We start from the raw sequence: 24,143 nt of genomic DNA, 5'->3' as shown, positions 1-24,143 counted from the left end.
CACATCCATCCTCCTGCGCACAACTCTATCCATAGCCCACGCCTCGCAACCATACAACATTGTTGGAACTACTATTCCTTCATATATATATATATATATATATATATATATATATATATATATATATATATATGCAGAAGTACAACTCTCCCATCTCACGTAACACCCGCTTGTTTATACTATTGTATATTTTGATTGTTTACGCGTAAATTTACTTGACACACGTCAATTGTGAATATTTTTAAATTACCACATGGCAACAGTTGAACTAAGACTACCGTAAACTCTTGTCCTGTACAAAAAAAAAAAAATCATTTAACATATGCTAAACTGAAACAGCAGGACACAAGCACCGAGAAGGTTCTCATTGATAACTAAAATATTACAGTCACTTCCAAATACGCAGATATTTGCAACACAAATTGAATTTTTTCATCCTACAAAACATTTCCAGTATTGCTCCAGTACGTCTGTGACTGACGTATACATTACACATAAACACGACGCAATGTTTAACTACTGTCCAGCCACCTGTGTTATCTTATGACTTCCTGCAGCCGGCCTGGTAGCGAAGCTGCTGGTCCCTCCTCATCACATCACACTCACCCAGTGTGTGTTGTTCCCGCTGGCTGTACCTTCTGCTGCTCCCCACACATTTACCAGACTGGCCCATGTCTTTTTCGATGGGATTTATGTCACAACTCTTACGAAGGCAAAGGCAGAGGGTCGACATTTCTTTGCGCAGAGAAGCACCATGTGACGATCCGTGATATGCTGACCAGGTACACCTGTCTTGCACAGAAACTATCCTCTGAAGATGTGGCACTGCCTCAGCACACAAGGAACCCTAACTTCTTCATGTTCAGTATATCTACCTGCAGGATATCATCCTTCTAAGCCAGCCTACTCACCACCCACATCATACTAAAGGACCACCGTCACTTGTCATAACAGACATGGTCAAGTTTTGATTCCTCTTGCATATGCTTGGGGACATGACTGTCGTTCCTTCACGTGAAGACGGCCATGAGAAGTGGAGGAAGAAGACGTTGTTTTCTTGTGGGAAAAATAATCACTCAGGTCCATGAGTCTGTGTATCACCATATTGGTCTGCGAAGTCTACTTCCTCCACGTCGCTCAGAAAACATGCGTGTGGTAGTAGCTGTAGGTTCCCATGATGTGTTGTACCCTACCTTCAGGTAGCCCTCGCCCTGTTGGTGTCCACACGTCGAGATGTAAGTGTGACCTAATGCCAAGCGCGCGGTTTTTAAAAGTTCAGCCGATCCGGCGACCGTCTAGCTTGCCCGTCGGGCAAGTGTGATGTCCTCCGTACATACCACTCCTCTCATCTCCTCTCAGTCGTGGTCCAGCGTTGTCCAGGTTCTCTGGTAATATCAGTGGACGAAAGTCCGTTATCTTTCATGCCAGTTTACTCTTCGTCTTCCCAGCGATGTTGTGGTGGCGAATTACACCCCCCCCCCCCCATACACACACACACACACGCACACACACACACACACACACACACTGCTGCTAGCAGGCTAGGCTGCGCGGCCGTGACATTCAACAATGAGCGTGAGGTTATACTCAGTCAGCAGATCTTGTTAACACGTCATGACGTCATGAGGTGTCATGTGATACGTTAAGTCATACTCCATTCCTGGAACGTGGAAACTATTAGAGAAACATCGTAATATTTCAAAAAAAAAAACAAAGCCTAGCCAAACTTTTCGTTCAGCTGGCGACGGTAACACATTACATCAGCTGTAAACACTGACAGGCACTGATATTTCGTGTTGAACCTAACTACATTTATCACTCGTAGACCACTACGAAAAAGTGTTTTTTCAATATGATCGAGAGCAATGACTCCTGAATACACCGACATAAGTTATTTGGTTTAATTATATTAATATATCAAGACTACCACAACCTCATGTGGGGATTTTTTTTTTTTTTTTTTTACACTTGATGAGCTACGAACTCACTTCAATGGCCAATCCGTCTTTAAAGATAATCTCAAAAAGTAATCAAATCTACATCATCTCTTACGTTTCCTTAGAAAAATGACCACAGTGAGGAAGTGGATTAAGCTTAACTGGTCGTGATCTGGGAGTACTTGGATAAGCTGCACCCACCCTTACCCCATTCCACAGTCACTCCTACGACCACCACACACACACACATCATCATCACATCTACATCGTGATATGTATATATATATACATATATATATATATATATATATATATATATATATATATATATATATATATATATATATATATATATATATATCGAGAGTAGGAATAACGTAATATCATCCATCTCGCCAAGAATCGCAAACATTTCTGATTCCTAACTAACAATGCAAGTTCGTTACACACACACACACACACACACACACACACACTGGCCTTCTTTACAAATGCAGCACTTCTAGCTACACATAAGTTTACTGAGGACTTCTTGAAAATAATAAACTATAAAGAAGATACTTTTGTATCCAGCACAAGCCGCCCAGTACGCAACACCATATCTATTCTGAGAAGTGAGCGACCAGCTAGGTGTAAAAGACGCAACAAACCTGGCAGGGGTGGCTTCCTGGGCACGAAAGTGTGTCGGAGGACTATTGAGCACAACTGTAGCTGTTCAAGGCGCTACCTTCAGCCTGTGTGCTAACTCACCAGCAACGTTTATCTGTTGCAAGAAAAAAAAAAACTAAAAATTATCAAGGGAGCTGAGGTCTTCGCTGGCGATGGTTTTGTTCAGAGCGAGACTGTAGGACCATATACGTCCCCTTCATCCACTTCTACAGTGTCTCCAGAACGTGGCCGTCAGTGCAACACTGCACAACACTGAGACAACGTCTAGTCAACATCATGTGAGGTGGTTGCTGCAGGCGGGGTAAGCCCCTGGGCCGTAACTTCCTACCAGACTTGACTATAATCATTACGCCATCTTACATCGTACTGATGAAGTAGACTCTTAAATCTAATGGGTGTGGGTGTGAAGGTCAAGAGAGGGATGACGACTTACGTCTCTGAAGACTGACCTCTGTCAGCAGCCAGTGTATCCCAACATCTTAATGTGTTTCAGCCATCATTCATCCTACCTCCCGATGCTTCCAGTGACGGAACAGAGATCATCCTAAAGTAAGAAAAGGACGGGGAAGTTTCTCGGTAACTTGGCTTACTTAAGACTTCAAGCGACCTAAGATCTAAGACACAGTTAGGAGGGAATACAGTGACTCCAGAGGGTCAGAGCGATCACGAGCCGCGCTCCAACAACCACTTACTCAATAGAAACTGTTTCTAATGTTGAGTGAGTGCACATCGCTGGAAGAGGCGAGAGAGTGCACACTATGCGACGGAAAGGTAATCGAGTGTACAGTGATACAACAGACAGCCCAGTCAACACTGTTGCAAGAGACAGGTGAGTGTACACTGTTGCAACAGAAAGGTGAGTGAGTCTACACTGCTATATCAAAGGTGAGTGAGTTTACACAGCTGCAACAGGTGAGTGAGTGAGTCTCCCACAGGTGGAAGAGAAAGGTGCGTCTACGGTGATCAAACAGAAGGTGAGTGAGTGAGTCTACTTCATACTTCTGTACCTCTCAAGCGGTACGATCGAGTCCTTACGGAGCCATCATTGCGCGGCCCTACCCTCTTCAAGTCGGGGACAGGAGGGAGGACGGAGCCCTCCCTCCCGGCACACCAGTGTGATCATCCATCCTCACACACAGTTCATCTCACGACTACAACACACCCAACAATCTGCACGTATCACAGCATCACGCAACCCGACCACTGGCTCCCTCGACAATGAACCCACATAGAAATCCCCCTGTCACCCTCTGAACTCCAGACGTGTGGATCCAACCTATACCTTTCTGCTGCGCTGAATAATCAACCATTCCTACACAACCAAACCCCGATCATACAAGGCATCACATACAACACATGAAATTAATTCCCCCCCCCCATCAAAACCATCAACACATGAGTAGACAACACTTCCGAAAACACACGAGATTCGCTTCCCACATTACACAAAACATCAAGACAAACTGGACATCACATATGAGACACACGACGCTCAAATCCCATACCACAAATCATAAAACCAAAATCCAAAAATAAAATCACTGCTCTCGCACACTGGATGGCACTGGTGCTGGACAAACCAAAAAAAGAATCAATCCCTTGGTCAACACATCCGCTACAATATCTATGCCTCACCTGCCTCTCGTCCAACCTTTCAGAAACGAAACACAACGAGACCACAAACCACACACAAAAAAGAGCACTGACCTTACCCCACAATCCACAGCGAATGATACTTCCAAAGAAAATCCTAGCCTGACATTCTTGGCAAAGGATCGTCTGCACCTGCGCAACATCCACTGTGAAGTGTGTGTGTTGTGGTGTGTCTGACTGGCTGGGTGAGAAGCGAAGGCCATTCCATAACCCACGTCTGTATATTTTCTTTCGATTTCCTGTACTGACAACTGTCTTATTGATCTTCCATATATAATGGGTGTTTCTCGAATATATCTACATATTTTCATGAGGCTACTTTCTATAAACGTAAGATTGGAGGACCTGTACAGGGGTCATATATTTCTGTGGGTGGAATTTATGGCCATATATATATATATATATATATATATATATATATATATATATATATATATATATATATATATATATGTGTGTGTGTGTGTGTGTGTGTGTGTGTACTGGAGGTGGAAGGATGGAGTGACAAAGATTTTGAGCGATCGAGCCTTGAACATACAGGAGAGCGAAAGGCGTGCAAGGAATAGGGTGAATTGGAACGATGTGGTATACCGGGGTCGACGTGCTGTCAGTGGATTGAACCAGGGCATGTGAAGCGTCTGAGGTAAACCATGGAAAGTTTTGTGGGGCCTGGATGTGGAAAGGGAGCTGTGGTTTCGGTGCATTACACATGACAGATAGAAACCGAGTGTGAACGAATGTGGCCTTTGTTGTTTCTGGCGCTACCTCGCGCGCACGCGGGGGGAGGGGGTTGTCAATTCATGTGTGGCGGGGTGGCGGTAGGAATGGATGAGGGTACAGGTATGTATGTGTGCATGCGTGGGCGTTTATGCATATACATGTGTATGTGGGTGGGTTGGATCATTCTTTCGTCTGTTTCCTTGCGCTACCTCGCTGGCGCGGGAGACGGCGACGGAGTAAATATATATATATATATATATATATATATATATATATATATATATATATATATATATATCCCTATGAGTTCACGGGAAAAATGAAACACGATAAGTTCCCAAGTGCACTTTCGTGTAATAATACATCATAGCGTTAATATTCTCTAATTTTCTCGAAGTTCTTCTACCATCAGGAGGGTGCTCAAACACTAGTCCAAAAATCCATTTCATTTCAATCAAGCTCCCGCCTTCACAGAGGCATCATCAGGAATCCACTAAAATGATAAGAAAATGCGTCACAAAACTTGGATATGAAATGTAAATCGCAAACACCATGTTTATAAGAAACAAACTCGGAAAATCCCACGGTACATAAAACATTCAGAGTAAGGGAAAAAACACTAGTTGCGTCACAAATTAGGAATATCACGACGGATAGCGTGAGCTACAACCAGTACAAAGTATGAATGAATAGAGAAATATAGAAAAACTTACTGGAGAGGAAACACAAGAACAACCTTAAACGAGGCAGGAATATACACACTCCATCACTAGACACACTACGTTGGGCCCAAGCGAGGCCGTTATTGTCCAGGTGTGTCGTTGAGCTCAGGTCAGACTCGTCTGATTCTTTCTAACCTTCGTGAGCCAGGATAGGGTGGGTCAGCTTGTGGCGGACCTGGGACGTGTTTGCCGTTCTACTGGCATGTCATCAAAGAAGCTATATGGCGGTGGTCATGTTTGTCTGGATGTTGATGGCAGGTGCTTTCTCTCTATTTTCACTGGCTTTAATATCTGTAGTCTCCTCCGATCACTGGAACTAGTAATGATTCTGGTGTTCATGATGTTTGATTCCACCTTCTTGTATGTGGAGCGAGAGGCGGCGGCTCAGGGTCCAGCTTGTATGTCCAATGCAGTTTGTGGTGGTGCTGACAGCCCACAACATTACATCGGTACTCATATACCACATCGGTACGACTCAAACTTCCAGAGCGACCTACCATATTGTTGTTCATGAGGCGCGAGCATGTTTTCCGATTACTGTAATATATTATCAAACTAATATCCTCGTCTTCATCAACTGTTTTGCAGTTTCTGGCCTAATTATCTTGCACGACATTCCGTCCTTTCGATATGTTGTTGTGGATGTGTTCCAATAATTAACCTGTATGCTCACGTTGAGGTTGTCTATTTGGCACGAGATGCTGCTCTAGCATGATGTTTGCAATGGTATCAAATGTTGTATTTGAATATCCATTGTTGATTAACATTCGCCAGACGCGTCTGAGTTCTTGGTGCAGGAGTTGCCAAGTTGAGCACACCTTGATCACTCTCCCTCACGTATGCACGAATGACACTACTCTTATAATTCTGAGCGCATTTACTTATTTCATTCATGAATATACCTTGGTTGCTGGCTTTTCAGTAATGAAAAATAAAAAAGGAGTATACCGTTCCGTGTAGAACAATAACTTATCAAACTGCTTTGGGCTAACCTAACCTACCCTCGCCTAACTTTAAACCTAACCTGAGTAAACGCAACCAAAACGTTAATTCCGATACCGAAGTTAAGCAAAATTTTCCCGTAACCTACAAGGAAGAAACGTTTCAATGCGCGTGACGTTTACCACTTCGAAGAAAATATCTCATACGTGGAATGTATAAAATGTAAGCATGTCCTCTTCCCTCTCTCGCTCGAGTTTAAACGTATGCCAGACCAGACTTGTGTCGACTAGTGGTTCATGACTTACTATATACAATTTAGAGTAACGCGTTTTTCGCTAAGAACAATAAACAGTGCATCACACAGACCCAGACTTAAACAGTGAGGTAAGTTCAGATCCAATGAACCACACCAGCAGGTTAGATAATAAATGCAACATTAATACTCCTGGTTGAAGCAAAGCCTAGTCTTGTTGCCTAGCCTGCTAAAGACGATACACATGGCAAATTTACCTGTATGTCGTCAATTCAGTAACAACGCTGCTGTAATGAACTCATAATATTAAACTCTGCCTTTAAACTTCCGTATATATACACTATACACGTTTTCATACAAATATACAAAGAAACTGGGACGAAACTCGACATTCTCAAGGCTAGCCGGTCGGTTACGTCACAGCCGGATTTCGGACGGATCATCATCCATCGTTCTGTTGATACTGAGAACCGGGACAAGTGAAGATTTTTGAGGTTACTGAAAGGAAAAGTATCTCACCAATGTACATAGTATTCCAAGCACGTTATCTGGGTAACGGGGGACGGCCATAGCAACAGGAGGATAAAACAGGGTATAGTTATGCAACAGGAGGGATAGAACAAGGGTCATGCGTGACAACAGGAGGGACTGTAGATATCCATGGCAACAGGAGGAGTAGAACAGGGGATGTCCAAGGCAAAAGGGAGGACCTGATACGGGATATTCAGGGCAGCAGGTGGGACGGAACATGGGCTATCAATAATGGCAGGTGGGACAGAACAGGGGATATCTATGGATGTGAGAGTATATACGAATGGGACAGATGTGAGGGTATATATTACAGGGATAGATGTGACGGTATATATATGACAGGGATGGATGTGAGAGTATATATGACAGTGATAGATGTGAAAGTATATATGACAGGAATGGATGAGGTGTATATGACATGAAGAGATTTGAAGGTATAAATGACAAGAGGATGTGAATATGACAAGGATGCATGTGGGGCATATATGGCATACAGTACATGACAGGGATATATGTATAGATACATAAGGCTGAGATGGATGTAGAGGTATATACGACAGGGATGGTTGTGACGGTATATATAAGAGGGATAAAGGTTATGGTATATATGACAGGGATGGATGTGACGGTATATATGAGAGGGATGGAGGTTATGGTATATATGACAGGGATGGATGTGAAGGTATATATGAGAGGGATGGAGGTTATGGTATATATAACAGGGATGGATGTGAAGGTATATATGAGAGGGATGGAAGTTATGGTATATATGACATCATGGATAGATATGAGGGGTAACTATGAAAGCGATGGATGTGGGGGTGTATATATATCTGACACAGATGGATGTGAGGGTATATGTATATCAGAGGGAAGGACGTGTGATGGTATATTTCAGTCCAACGAGGAGGAGTATTACTAGAGGACAGAGCAACATACTCAAAGAACCAGATCAGGATAAGAAGCTATCGGGGAAAGACACTCTCGGAAACATAACAAATGACAACTGTAAAGGACTGTCTGATACTGTCGCTAACGCTAGTTCTGTGGAAACATGAGACAGAAATTTAGAAAAAAAAAAAAAAGGGAGGTGCAAGAGCAAGAAGAAAATCATGAAACACATATAATGTAAGACCAATTTGACCACAGCAACCAGAGTGGCTGTGTGACGCACCAGTCGGAGACACAGGCTCATTACCCTCTTCATGAGGGACGTGTGTGTGTGTGTGTGTGTGTGTGTGTGTGTGTGTGTGTGTGTGCACATGGAGAGGAGCCTTCTGTTCTACCAATCTCTACTTTAGTCCTGGAGTAGGAATCTCGGATACTACCGTACTACTGTCCTCCAGCCTTGTCAAGTCCGTGAACAGCGTCAGTGTTACCATGACCTTCTACGCGAGAGTAAAGGTCAAAAACATGCAATTAATATTTCTTACGCTGCCGCTTTGCCTCTGTCCACCTACAACGCGGTAAGAATTATAAGTCTCCAAATTCAGTGGTGTGGGAACCGGGAGGTTGGATAAATAAAGGTGGGTGGAGGGAAGAGATACAGAGAATATTATATAACTCTAAACACCTTCATAATGAGATGTTCTGAAAATCAGATGGAAATTCAAGCACATCGTACGTTTGTACAGCCAACATACTCTTACACTCCGCTGCCGGGCAACATGTATAGTAGTAAAAGAAAATCTACGTAATTTCACAACCCATCAATTAAGTCTTCTTCCTATCTATTTCATGTACGTATACAACGTGACGTCACGGTCAAGTAGACTAGCCCCCTATCGGTACTTAAATAACATACGGGTCCAATAGCGTGACCAGACATGACGGCTAGATCAAGGAACACCCGAAACACGCGCGCCCAAGCTCACCCTCGAGAACCCCCGCGCCACCTAGCGAGACCCTCCACCCACCTACCCACCACGTCACAATGTTGGCAAGCTACCATGCCTACCTCCACGAGGCCACGCATCACCATGTTCATGACCTTGAATCGTTGTGCACCCCAGCCGTCCTGATTCTATCCTAGCCATCTACGTGTGTGTGTGTGTGTGTGTGTGTGTGTGTGTGTGTGCATTACAAACAGGATAATATCATCGGAAACTAATTTGAGTGATTCTTGCCGCATCTGCGGCTAATTCACTGTGTGTACTCCTACCCATCGTGAGGACGATGGCACGAATTGAGGATACTGAGGGCACGAAAGATCCTGGGACTGCGGGGCCTCAGTGACTGAAATACATCACAGGTTACATAACGAGAAGAGTGTTAAAATGGTCTGGGTAACACAATGAATGATTTTTGGCAGATTATATGGTAAGAGAAGCTGACGACAGCTGAATAACTGACGGATTAATCAAGATAAATGATTAAAGAATTATTTACAATAAACAACTTTACGATACTTCTCGAGTACAGACAGGAGATAGAACATTGTAATGAATGAAATGCTTGGCAAGTATCTCCGGACTCACCGATTTGACAAGCCAAGGATGTAATGCTCCAATGGTGTGACAATTACTTTGCTGGCAAAGTTTACATTGGGTCTGTTTACTATCATTGATACAGGAGGCGCAAAATGCCACGAGTTATCTAGCTAGGCGACAATAACATCGTGGTGTCTACTAAACCTGTAACTAGAATCATGATAGTGTGGTGGTAGATGGACCTGCTTGTGTTCACTTCACTACTCCTTATGTCTTTATAAGATTTTGTTCATGTTCTTTTCGAATGGCGGTTTAAAGGCTACTCGCCACGTAGACCCAATGGGTCATCAACTTCATCTTGAATTTCAAGGCAATGTTCTGACTGGTTCATCAGCTATATCATGCATTCTGAGCTCAATATAGGACGGAACTCAGAGAAAATTATTTAAATCCAGCCTGAGTGATTTTGTTATACCTGTCTAGTTTGAAGTGCAATGGATATTGTTACCTAAGGAATACGACAGAAAATGTGTGCACAGACACAAGCAACCTCTGGACCTCTATGTTACATTCTTCAGAGTAAAATTAGCAAAGTGGTCCACATTATCACTTTCAACTGTCCTTGTAGCCACACAGCTCAGGTTACCTTTGCCCCACATTTACATACACTGAGGTCATTTACGGACCAGTTACTGTGGTTTGGTATAATAATAACCTTGTAATAATTCTAAAAGGGAGTTATCGGATGATTGAATAATATCGAATGGAAAAAAAAAAAAAACGATCAGCCTTTCGTGTTACATTAGAAAAGAGAATAACAAATGCCTTACTGTTTCCGACAGGGCAACAAAATGTTAAAATACGAAAATGACGGGCAAACAGGGACTTCCTTCCTCTCAAGACAAAATCATATGTTGCTACAGAGGAAATGTGATGTAAACAGGATTGTTTGTACCACGAGAATAATTACAAGGCTCAAAGTCTGACAAAAAAAAAAAGGACAAGATATTCTATTCCAACAACATAGAGACTAATAATCATCTCTACCAGATGATACGTATATCAAACTGGTTACAAACAAGGTTTCATTCTTGCCTGCCCGCACAATGGACTGACTGAACAATATTAAAAGAGGTTTTTGGGGGCTTGCAAATGGACAACTGTGTTTTGGAAGCTGATCTAAAACAGGAAGCCAACGTTCTGGTGAATGTCACGTCACGATAAGTGACGTCCCAGTCAAAACGTTCTCCTCTACTGCAACTGTTGAACAGTTGAACGATCTTTCTGAGTCATGGAGTTTACCTAAACATTCTGCCGATGGTCAATACTGCCAATTGATATAATTCGTGATAACAACAGCTGCTCATTTCAATCATATCAAATGCTCAGTATTACACCTAATTTAGCTAATCAAACCTATTCACGTTAAAAAAAAGAAAAATTTTCAGAATCCTTTAACACTTTACCACTCTCTGTTAAGCTCTATACAAAGCTGTAAAAGAATATTCAAGGCTAAAAGAAATACATGTACATCACTACTGAATAATTTCTTAATCTTATGTCTTTCACTCCCAAAATTGTGGTAGCCTTCGACGTGTTCCACTACCCTTAACGAAATAAGTAACTTGCAATACCGGAACTTTAACGTCTCGGTAAAAGTTTACGATAAGTTAGTCTACGTGAGGACAGTCTAGGTTAGGTTAGGTTAGGTTAGGCTAGGCTACGTGAGGACAGTCTAGGTTAGGTTAGGTTAGGTTAGGTTAGGTTAGGTTAGGCTAGGCTACGTGAGGACAGTCTAGGTTAGGATTGGTTACGTTAGGTTAGGTTAGGTTAGGTTAGGTTAGGTTAGGCTAGGCTACGTGAGGACAGTCTAGGTTAGGATTGGTTACGTTAGGTTAGGTTAGGTTAGGTTAGGTTAGGCTAGGCTACGTGAGGACAGTCTAGGTTAGGATTGGTTACGTTAGGTTAGTCTACGTGAGAAGTCTACGATAGGATTGGTTACGTTAGGTTAGCTACGTGAGGACGGTCTAGGTTAGGATTAGTAGTTAGGTTAGACCACGTGAGGACAGTCTAGGATAGGATTGGTTACGTTAATTTAGTCTACGTGAGGACAGTCTAGGACAGGATTGATAGGTTAGGCTACGTGAGGACAGTCTAGGTTAGGATTGGTAGTTAGGTTAGGCTACGTGAGAACAGTCTAGGATAGGATTGATAGTTAGGTTAGGCTACGTGAGGACAGTCTAGGTTAGGATTGGTAGTTAGGTTAGGCTACGTGAGAACAGTCTAGGTTAGGATTGGTAGTTAGGTTAGACCACGTGAGGACAGTCTAGGTTAGGTTTAATAGTTAGGTAAGGCCACGTGAAGACAGTCTAGGATAGGATTGGTAGTTAGGTTAGGCTACGTGAGGACAGTCTAGGATAGGATTGGTAGTTAGGTTAGGCCACGTGAGAACAGTCTAGGTTAGGATTGATAGTTTAGGTTAGGCTACGTGAGAACAGTCTAGGTTAGGATTGGTAGTTAGGTTAGGCTACATGAGAACAGTCTAGGTTAGGATTGGTAGTTAGGTTAGGCTACGTAAGGACAGTCTAAGTTAGGATTGGTAGTTAGGCTACGAGAGGGCAGCTTTGGACGGGTAAGTTACAATGGATAACACCGGAACTTTAACGTCTCGGTAAGTTTAAGTTACGCTACGAGAGGACAGTTTAGGTCAGGATTGAGTTACAATGGATAACACCAGCAAATAAAGATTGTTATGATCTGTAACGTTATCCTCTTCGGTTATCACAAGCTACGCCCGTTCAACGATTTCAACAAACTGTGAATCAAAGGATAACTTTAGACAATGGCTGAGACTTATTTTGCTGTACCTGATGCATCTAAAAGCTATCTTACCCTCGTGGAAATATTTCTTTTATGCAGAATAATGTAATAATGCTATACGGACATTAATAAATAAAGCAACATTACGTTCAATATCATATTCATCAAAATTTTATAAGACTGGAAATGTGCGGCTAATTCAAGGTGGTTGTCATAGATACGTTTACTCATCTCAGTCCTTGTAAGGTTAACGATACATTTTCACACATTATGTTGAATTTCTAATTTGTATTAATCTCCATTATCCCTGGGGATAAGGGAGAAAGAACACTTCCCACGTATTCCCTGGGTGTCGGAGAAGGCGACTAAAAGGGAAGGGAGCGGGTGGCTAGAAATCCTCCCCTCTCATTTTTGTTTTCTTTTTCTTTTCCAAAAGACGGAACAGAGAAGGGGGCCAGGTGAGGATATTCCCTCAAAGGCCCAGTCCTCTGTTCTTAACGCTATCTCGATAGTGCGGGAAATGGCGAATAGTATGAAAGAAAAAGAAAGATTAATCTCCATATGATAAATGACAGTCTTCAGCAAATCGTGAAAAATATTACTGAGGAATACATACACACTAACTCATCTTACTCCCTTGCAAGTAGATGGACAACTCTATTGTTCTTTCCATTCAGTGTGGGGGAATCTGTGCCTTTTATAGACTAGATTATTATGTAGACTAGTCCGCTGTTGATCTTACCTTTGATAAGCATAATCGGGAAGACTTCACTAAGACTTCCCATCATTATCACTAAGACTTCCCATCATTATCATTAAGACTTCTCATCATTATCACTTAGACTTCCCATCATTATCACTAAGACTTCCCATCATTATCACTAAGACTTCCCATCATTATCACTTAGACTTCCCATCATTATCACTTAGACTTCCCATCATTATCACTAAGACTTCCCATCATTATCACTTAGACTTCCCATCATTATCACTAAGACTTCCATCATATCACTAAGACTTCCCATCATTATCACTTAGACTTCCCATCATTATCACTTAGACTTCCCATCATTATCACTAAGACTTCCCATCATTATCACTTAGACTTCCCATCATTATCACTCAGACTTCCCATCATTATCACTAAGACTTCCCATCATTATCACTAAGACTTCCCATCATTATCACTAAGACTTCCCATCATTATCACTAAGACTTCCCATCATTATCACTTCGACTCGTTCTGAACCAATGAGGAATTTTGCGCAGAACACATCAAAAAAACCCACACAAATTTTGCCTAACATTTCTAGAATGGGAACTAATCATTCTAACTCAGTCCCTAATGACGGGCTACATCAAATCAATTATCTTAATCAGTCCCCAACGACGGGGTTAAGACTGAACTCGAACTAGGGCAAAGACCAACCTTAGACCAGCCAGCCAGTTCTGGAGGTCGTGAGAGACGCGTTGAATTATTTGCTTGGGTTTAGGTCTAGCTGGGCCACGATGGCTAGCCACACCTACCCTAGGGTCAGCACATTTTCTGAAACGTCTGTGACACAAGACGATGATAACGTTGGTGGGTTTTAATCACATTTGGGAATAATTCATTCGGAGTTTTATTCGTAAACATCATACGAATTTTTCGATCAAAACTACTTAAACTGTATAGCGAAGGAAAGTGGCGAAACCCTGGTAGGAATGGTGAAAAGAAATTTACTATACCTTTGGGGCTATTAGCTTCCTGTTGATTGACATCTTATGGAGGCTGCCAGTCACACACAAGGGAAAGAGTAGAGATGGGTATTATCTTGTCCTCACCCAAATCTACGACGATATGACTAGGAGAGCACAGTCGATATCCTACCACAAACAATGACTATATAGATACGGTTAAATCACGGCCGAAATCCTTTCACTGGATAGAGTGTCCAAGGAGCCACAGTAAGCCATCAAGAAGCGTTCAACAAATCAATATTATATATACGTACATACATACATACACCTCCCTAACAACCCCATCCATAAACAAATTAAACAACCATGGAGACATCACGCACCCCTGCCGCAAACCGACATTCACTGATAACCAATCATTTTCCTCTCTCCCTACTCGCACACATGCCTTACATCCTCGATAAAAACTTTTCACTGCTTCTAACAACTTGCCTCCCACACCATATATTTTTAATACCTTCCAAAGAGCACCTCTATCAACTCTATCATATGCCTTCTCCAGATCCATAAATGCTACATACAAATCCCTTTGCTTTTCTATGTATTTTTCACATACATTCTTCAAAGCAAACACCTGATCCACACACATCCTCTACCACTTCTGAAACCACACTGCTCTTCCCCATTCTGATGCTCTGTACATGCCTTCACCCTCTCAATCAATACCCTCCCACATAATTTCCCAGGAATACTCAACAAACTTATACCTCTGTAATTTGAACACTGACCTTTATCCCCTTTGCCTTTGTACAATGGCACTATGCATGCATTCCGCCAATCCTCAGGCACCTCACCATGAATCGTACATACATTAAATATCATTACCAACCAGTCAACAACAAAATCATCCCCTTTTTTAATAAATTCCACTGCAATACCATCTAAACCCGCTGCCTTGCCAGCTTTCACCTTCTGCAAAGCTTTCACTACCTCTTCTCTGTTTACCCAATCATTCTCCCTAACCCTCTAACTTCGTACACCACCTCGACCGTAACACCCTATATCTGCCGCTCTATCATCTAACACATTCAACAAACCTTCGAAATACTCACTCCATCTCCTTCTCACATCACCACTACCTGTTATTACCCTACATTAGCCCCCTTCATCGATGTTCCCATTTGTTCTCTTGTCTTATGCACTTTATTTACCTCCTTCCCAAACAGCTTTTTATACTCCCTAAAATTTAATGATACTCTCTCACCCCAACCTTCATTTGCTCTCTATTTCACCTCTTGCACTTTTCTCTTGACCTCCTGCCTCTTTCTTTTAAACATCTCCCACTCATTTGCACTATTTCCCTGCAAAAATCGTCCAAATGCCTCTCTCTTCTCTTTCACTAAGTCTTACTTCTCCATCCCACCACTCACTGCCCTTTCTAATCTGCCCACCTCCCACGCTTCTCATGCCACAAGCATCTTTTGCGCAAGCCATCACTGCTTCCCTAAATACATTCCATTCCTTCCCCACTCCCCTTACGTCCTTTGTTCTCACCTTCTTCCATTCTGCACTCAGTCTCTCCTGGTACTTCCTCACACAAGTCTCCTTCCCAAGCTCACTTACTCTTATCACTCTCTTCACCCCATCATTCTCTCTTCTTTTCTGAAAACCTCTACAAATCTTTCGCCTTCGCCTCCACAAGATAATGATCAGACATCCCTCCAGTTGCATCTCTCAGCACATTAACATCCAAAAGTCTCTCTTTCGCGCGCCTATCAATTAACACGTAATCTAACAAAAAAATGCTCTCTGGCCATCTTTCCAACTTACATACGTATACTTATGTATATCTCTCTTTTTAAACCATGTATTCCCAATCATCAGTCCTTTTTCAGCACACAAATCTACAAGCTCTTCACCAATTCCATTTACAACACTGAACACCCCATGTACACCAATTATTCCCTCAACTGCCACATTACTAACATTTGCATTCAAATCACCCATCACTACAACCCGGTCTCGTGCATCAAAACTACGAACACACTCACTCAGCTACCAAAACACTTGCCTCTCATGATCTTTCTTCTCATGCCCATGTGCATATGCACCAATAATCACCCCATGTGCATATACACCAATAATCACCCATCTCTCTCCATCCACTTTCAGTTTTACCCATATCAATCTAGAGTTTACTTTTTCTAAACTCTATCACATACTCCCACCACTCCTGTTTCAGGAGTAGTGCTACTCCTTCCCTTGAATGCAAGGGTTTTGGACAGAGGGGCAAGTACGCAGTCTGTTGTGGATGACAGAGCTTGGGAAGTGTGTCAGTTGTTGTTCGCTGATGATACAGCGCTGGTGGCTGATTCGGGTGAGAAACTGCAGAAGCTGTTGACTGAGTTTGGTAAAGTGTGTGAAAGAAGAAAGCTGAGAGTAAATGTAAAAAAGAGCTAGGTTATTAGGTACAGTAGGGTTGAGGGACAGGTAAGCTGAAGGGAAATTTGAATGGAGAAAAATTGGAGGAAGTGAAGTGTTTTAGATATCTAGGAGTGGATTTGGCAGCGGATGGAATCATGGAAGCGGAAGTGAGACACAGGGTCGGGGGAGGGGGGGGGGGGCGAAAGTTCTGGGAGCGTTGAAAAATGTGTGGAAGGCGAGAGCATTACCTCGGAAAGCAAAAATGGGTATGTTTGAAGGAATAGTGGTTCCAACAATGTCATATGACTGCGAGGCGTGGGCTATAGATAGAGTTCTGCGGAGAAGGGTGGATGCGTTGGAAATGAGATGTTTGAGGACAATATGTGGTGTGAGGTGGTTTGATCGAGTAAGTAATAATAGGGTAAGAGAGATGTGTGGTAATAAAAAGAGTGTAGTTGAGAGAGCAGAAGAGGGTGTTTTGAAATGGTTTGGTCATATGGAGAGAATGAGTGCGGAAAGATTGACAAAGAGGATATATGTGTCAGAGGTGGAGGGAACGAGGAGAAGGGGAAGACCAAATTGGAGGTGGAAGGATGGAGTGAAATAGATTTTGAGCGATCGGGACCTGAACATGCAGAAGGGTGAAAGGCGTGCAAGGAATAGAGTGAAATAGAACGATGTGGTATACCGGGGTCGACGTGGTCAATGGACTGAACCAGGGCATGTGAAGCGTCTGGGGGTAAACCATGGAAAGTATGGTGGAGCCTGGATGTGGAAAGGGAGCTGTGGTTTCGGTGCATTAAACATGACAGGTACAGACTGAGTATGAATGTGGCCTATGTTGTCTTTTCTTAGCGCTACCTCGCGCGCATGCGGGCGGAGGGGGTGCCATTTCATGTGTGGCGGGGTGGCGATGAGAATGAATAAAGGCAGCAAGTAGGAATTAAGTACATGTGTATATATGTATATGTCTGTGTATGTCTATATAGGGATACATTGAAATGTATAAGTATGTATATGAGCGTGTTTGGACGTGTATGTATATACATGTGTATGTGGGTGGGTTGGGTCATTCTTTCGTCCGTTTCCTTGCGCTACCTCGCTAACGCGGGATGAAGAAGTAAGATTATTAGTGAAAGAGAAGAGAGAGGCATTTGGACGATTTTTGTAGGGAAATAATGCAAATGACTGGGAGATGTATATAAGAAAGAGGCAGGAGGTCAAGAGAAAGGTGCAAAAGGTGAAAAAGAGGGCAAATGAGAGTTGGGGTGAGAGTATCATTAAATTTTAGGGAGAATAAAAAGATGTTTTGGAAGGAGGTAAATAAAGTTCGTAAGACAAGGGAACCAATGGGAACATCAGCGAAGGGGACAAATGGTCAGGTAATAACAAGTAGTGGTGATGTGAGGAGATGGAGTGAGTATTTCGAAGGTTTGTTGAATGTGTCTGATGATAGAGTGGCAGATATAGAGTGTTTTGGTCGAGGTGGTGTGCAAAGTGAAAGGGTTAGGGAAAATGATTTGTTAAACAGAGACGAGGTAGTAAAAGCTTTGCGGAAGATGAAAGCCGGCAAGGCAGCGGGTTTGGATGGTATTGCAGTGGAATTCATTAAAAAATGGGGTGATTGTATTGTTGACTGGCTGGTAAGGTTATTTAATGTATGTATGATTCATGGTGAAGTGCCTGAGGATTGGCGCAATGCTTGCATAGTGCCACTGTATAAAGGCAAAGGGGATAAAGGCGAGTACTCAAATTACAGAGGTATAAGTTTGTTAAGTATTCCGGGGAAATCACATGGGAGGGTATTGATTGAGAGGGTGAAGGCATGTACAGAGCATCAGACTGGGGAAGAGCAGTGTGGTTTCAGAAGTGGTAGAGGATGTGTGGATCAGGTGTTTGCTTTGAAGAATGTATGTGAGAAATACTTAGAAAAGCAAAGGGATTTGTATGTAGCATTTATGGATCTGGAGAAGGCATATGATAGAGTTGATAGAGATGCTCTGTGGAAGGTATTAAGAATTTATGGTCTGGGAGGCAAGTTGTTATAAGCAGTGAAAAGTTTTTATCGAGGATGTAAGGCATGTGTACGTGTAGGAAGAGAGGAAAGTGAATGGTTCTCAGTGAATGCTGGTTTGCGGCAGGGGTGAGTGATGTCTCCATGGTTGTTTAATTTGTTTATGGATGGGGTTGTTAGGGAGGTGAATGCAAGATTTTTGGAAAGAGGGGCAAGTATGCAGTCTGTTGTGGATGAGAGAGCTTGGGAAGTGAGTCAGTTGTTGTTCGCTGATGATACAGCGCTGGTGGCTGATTCGTGTGAGAAACTGCAGAAGCTGGTGACTGAGTTTGGTAAAGTGTGTGAAAGAAGAAAGCTGAGAGTAAATGTGAATACGAGCAAGGTTATTAGGTACAGTAGGGTTGAGGAACAAGTCAATTGGGAGGTAAGTCTGAATGGAGAAAACCTGGAGGAAGTGAAGTGTTTTAGATTTCTGAGAGTGTATTTGGCAGCGGATGGAACCATGGAAGCGGAAGTGAATCATAGGGTGGGGGAGGGGGGGCGAAAGTTCTGGGAACGTTGAAAAATGTGTGGAAGTCGAGAACGTTGTCTTGGAAAGCAAAAATGTGTATGTTTAATGGAACAGTGGTTCCAACAATGTTATATGGTTGCGAGGCGTGGGCTATAGATAGATAGAGTAGTGCGGAGGAGGGTGGATGTGCTGGAAATAAGATGTTTGAGGACAACATGCGGTGTGAGGTGGTTTGATCGAGTAAGTAATGAAAGGGTAAGAGAGATGTGAGGTAATAAAAAGCGTGTGGTTGAGAAAGCAGAAGAGGGTGTTTTGAAGTGGTTTGGTCACATGGAGAGAATGAGTGAGGAAAGATTGGCCAAGAGGATATATGTGTCAGAGGTGGAGGGAACGAGAAGTGGGAGACCAAATTGGAAGTGGAAAGATGGTGAAAAAGATTCTGAGTGATAGGAGCCTAAACATGCATGAGGGTGAATGGCGTGCAAGGAACAGAGTGAATTGGAACGATGTGGTATACCGGGGTCGATGTGCTGGCAATGGATTGAACCAGGGCATGTGATGCGTCTGGGGTAAACCATGGAAAGTTTTGTGGGGCCTGGATGTGGAAAGGGATCTGTGGTTTCAGTGCATTATACATGACAGCTAGAGACTGAGTGTGAACGAATGTGGCCTTTGATCTTTTCCTAGCGCTACCTCGCGCACATGCGGGGAGAAAGGGGTTGTCATTTCATGTGTGACGGGGTGGCGACAGGAATGAATAAGGGCAGAGAGTATGAATTATGTACATGTGTATATATATGTATATGTCTGTGTGTATATATATGTATACGTTGAGATGTATAGGTATGTATATGTGCGTGTGTGGACGTGTATGTATATACATGTGTCTGTGGGTGGGTTGGGCCATTCTTTCGTCTGTTTCCTTGCACTACCTCGCTAACGAGGGAGACAGCCAACTGGTCCATTCATAATGTAAACGGTGATTTGGTACCCGACAACTAAGACATGGCAAAAATTTGATTTTCTTTCGCATCTGTATTTACAACTGAAGATACAACTCATGTCCCGAAACTATTTTTAATGCTTATGAGAGGAAAACATTTTGCGACCTAAGAGTTGAAGATATTGTACCAGCACTGAATGGAATAAAAGTAAATGAAACAGCAAGACCAGATAAGTCTTATCCCATGACAGTGAAAGAGGCGAAACATGGGATAGATAAACCCTTAAATACTCTCTTCAAACAGTCACTTGCTACAGGAAAAGTTCCAAAGGAATGGAAGTTTGCTAATGTAACAACCATTTTCAAAAGAGGTACTAAACTACTACCCGGAAATCATCGTACCCATCAGCTTAACGACTGTAGTTTGTAAACTTGTGGATACCATTATCCGGAATAAACAGTAAAGAATTTACAGGACCACCACTTAATAAATGACTCAGTACGGTTGTCGACGAAATCGTCCAATAAGTGACAAATCTGCTTGATTTCTTGGATGATGCAATCAACTGGTATGATGAAAGTAAGGCAGTTGATGTCAGCCTTCCAGATTATCAGAAAGCATTAAAGTATATCTATTAAAGTTAATCAAAGGTTACTTACTAAAGTTGTATCACATGGTGTAGATTGGGGTGTGCTTTGGTGGTTAGAAGAATGGTTAACTGGCCGTAAACTGAGTTGAGATTAACGGTCGGGTCACGTGGTGTATCACAAGGATCAGTGTTTGGACCCGTCCTCTTTCTCATGCATAACAAAGATATTGATACTGAGTTGCAAAGACGTCGAAACTCGTACACAAGTCTGGAAATAAATCTAGACCAAACTGAGCGTGTGCAGCTTCTAACGGACACAATCTCATGGACTGGTTTCACGCCACAAAGGAATCTTCATAAAAGTTTTACATTTCGGTAATAAAAATGAAAAGGCAAGTCACATTATGAATTCTGATGAACGGCAAATGGTAAGTGAGGGAAAAAAAAAAAAAGACTTTGATGTCATAGTATCTGGTGATCTACAGCCAAGAATGCACGGAAGCAGTTACGAAGTGACTTTTCAAGTCAGTCGTCAAGTCCCCACCCATCTTGAATACTGCTTCGTCTTTGTCATAATACTTGAGTAAGGACACAAACAGAATGAAGAGCTACCAAGGTGATCCCCCGACTGAAAAACAAATCTGTTGACAACCGACTCAACAACTTAGATTTATCTAGTTTGGAAAAGGTTTTGGGATGATCTGTTACGGGCATCCAAAATTACCAAAGGCTCTCTCGATCGAACGACCAACTCAAAAGAGATTCGTCTGAGACTCTTGTAAAAATGTTACGAACTCAAGGGCAAACGTTTTACTTCGAAAGAGGCGAATTACTTTTTCCCTCGACTGGATTGTTAACTAAATCATTTAGTAATCATACTTGAGAGTAGTAACAGAGATACTATTACGAAGAAACTTGATAACTATTTCTCTTCAAATCCACGAGTGACATTACTACTTGCGCCTTCAGAGCTACATGAAATGGTTATATCTTTGTACTTTAAATATGCATGTATTTCAACTCATGACACACTGATCTACGAGTTTCATATCTCTTCCTTTATCAGAAACTGCCTTGAAGGGACACAGTGATCTACAGTTACTTGACTTCCTTTGTATACCTACGCCACTTAATCATAATTTCAACATAACCGAAACATCAGTCAAACACGTTCTACATGCCTTCATGTGAATTCTGCTCCTCCCCGAATTCCGTATCGGTAATAGTTCTTGAATCATACATTTCCCATTTTCCACTACACACCACATTTAAGTCAGCCTCCCCCTACAATAAGTTATAACATCAACAGTTCACTAAAACATTAATCATGAGTCCACCCGACGTGCTCCATGTGTATATATATATATATATATATATATATATATATATATATATATATATATATATATATATATATATATATATATATATATATATATATATATATATATATATATATATATATATATATATATATATATATATATCACATGACAACTTGAGCATTTATCTGCTGCTTACCGTGTCCCGGCGTTCCTGTTGTGTGTGGCCGGAAGCAATGCCCTGTGAGTCGTCAGTCTCACTCAGCGATGGGTGGTAGTCGCCCATCTCCTCACTCCACGTACTGCGAGATCTATTCGTGATCCGCAGTGTTATGTTCTCCCTCGTCTTTCTCGTTAACGCGTAAGGCGCTGGCATCATCCCGACGATGACGCTGCTGTATTCCTCTCTGGACTGCAGGAGGAAAAGCGCCTCCTGCCCGACCTCCACTTCCCCGAACACAGCCCCTGGCGAGGGCCTAAAGGCAGCCTGACCCATCCTAGGAGTGGGAGGAGGCGGCGTCACACCAGGTTCATGTAGCACGATGAAAGGAGATCACTACTTTCAATGGCTTCTTTATATCGATCGTTGACTACGCCTACAAACACTCACAAGCCTGTGTGTTGGTCATATGCTAAAGCACTTCCGTGTGTTCGTTACAACCCACACTATAACTTGTTCACAACTCAAGCCTTTGTCTTCTCATTATATATAGTGAAACGATCGTCCCAACAGCAGAGCACAGACAGCTTTGTTATCCTAATCTGTCAGAATTTACTTTCCGCTAATCAAACTATCTAATTACGGTATTCCACTGTTTTCCGATATTAACACGAAACGGTTAAGAGATATCAAAGGAAAGTGAAGTTCACCTTAACTTATCCCCTTGTCACTAAGTTTCTAGTGAAACAACAGTAGGAGCACGCATGTTGCTGTTAGAGAAAATCACATCAAAATGCCAATAAGCACGTCGCACGAACTATAGATAAAAGAATCGTTCTGGACTGTCATTGCCTTCTAGATGCACCACTGTCTGCACATCACACTGCTGTTATAGCCAGCTTAATCAGTTCTTCCTCCAGTTATTCTTATTCCACTTGAAGCGTCAATGAGAGAGGAGGAGGAGCAGTCGGTCCTTAGTTAACACTCTCAGGTGGTCAGTGGAATACTGGTTGGTTTCCTATAGTGTAAACACGAGACACATGACTCGCCCCTGCAAGGGATGCTATGTTCACAACACACACTGCATATTATCTCATCCAATGTAATGATACGTTCTAAACATTTAGTATCTAATGGTCTCATGTAACTGATCAACAATCAACATACATGGAGACAGAAGACCCATGAGACAAACGAGTAATATCTTAAACAAATTCGACATGTCAATACATAATCCTCTTACTATTTGAAAACACTCGGTACAAAATGGGAAAACGAAATCCAGTGGCTACGGTGCCAAACGTTGTCTGTCCAGTCGTAACACAAAGCATCACACACATTGTCATAAGTCAAGGCATTTGTCTTCTTGGGTAGATTTTGAGCATTAACATGGACAACAAGAACAATATCCTTACTCTCTAAATATAACTAAAGACGAACAAGAGACTGTCTTGCGCATGACCGAGCACATGTCTGATCATTCATTATTGCCAGAACCAAGAGTTGGTGAAAACACTAGACAAAACCTCTGATACAAGTACCCGTTTTCTAATGCTGCAAAACGTGTCTTCCTTTCCATCTAAATTCATTGCAATTACATGTGGCCGACTTCTATCAAGCTTCCATCAAGCTTAACATCCCAAGCTTTACAGGAGGTAGTTGGCAACACTCTCCACAGCCCTGGACGAGTGGGGTGGAGCACATAACAAAACACGACGGCAAATTCGTTGTACCTTCATTCTCCTTTGTTATACAGGTGTTTGCTGGGTGCCAGTATACAGTATGGTCTATTAGAAAACTCCACCGTCACACAGGTGCGATCA

The 24,143-nt window shown here is 42.3% G+C and overlaps 1 protein-coding gene across 5 annotated transcripts in view; it reads right to left on the bottom strand.

Moving 5' to 3' along the window:
• LOC139749181 (protein unc-13 homolog 4B-like) overlaps positions 1 to 23,331 on the bottom strand; it is a 407,928-nt gene extending 384,597 nt beyond the window's left edge. For 4 of the 5 annotated variants that reach the window (XR_011712899.1, XM_071662842.1, XM_071662843.1 and 1 more), the window contains exon 1: positions 22,360 to 23,330. Coding sequence is in view for 4 of the 5 variants with exons in the window: in XM_071662842.1 (XP_071518943.1) it covers positions 22,360 to 22,656 (297 nt within the window). In the remaining variant the exon portion in view is untranslated. Of the gene's footprint in view, positions 1 to 22,359 lie in introns of all 5 variants that reach the window. The other variant, XM_071662845.1, reaches the window with a different exon arrangement.
• Positions 23,332 to 24,143: the final 812 nt, after the last annotated feature.

This window comes from Panulirus ornatus, chromosome 6 (assembly GCF_036320965.1).
Source record: "Panulirus ornatus isolate Po-2019 chromosome 6, ASM3632096v1, whole genome shotgun sequence".
Taxonomy (NCBI): domain Eukaryota; kingdom Metazoa; phylum Arthropoda; class Malacostraca; order Decapoda; family Palinuridae; genus Panulirus; species Panulirus ornatus.
The sequence above is the reverse complement of the archived record's forward strand: the minus strand, read 5'-3'. Positions and strand labels throughout refer to the sequence as shown.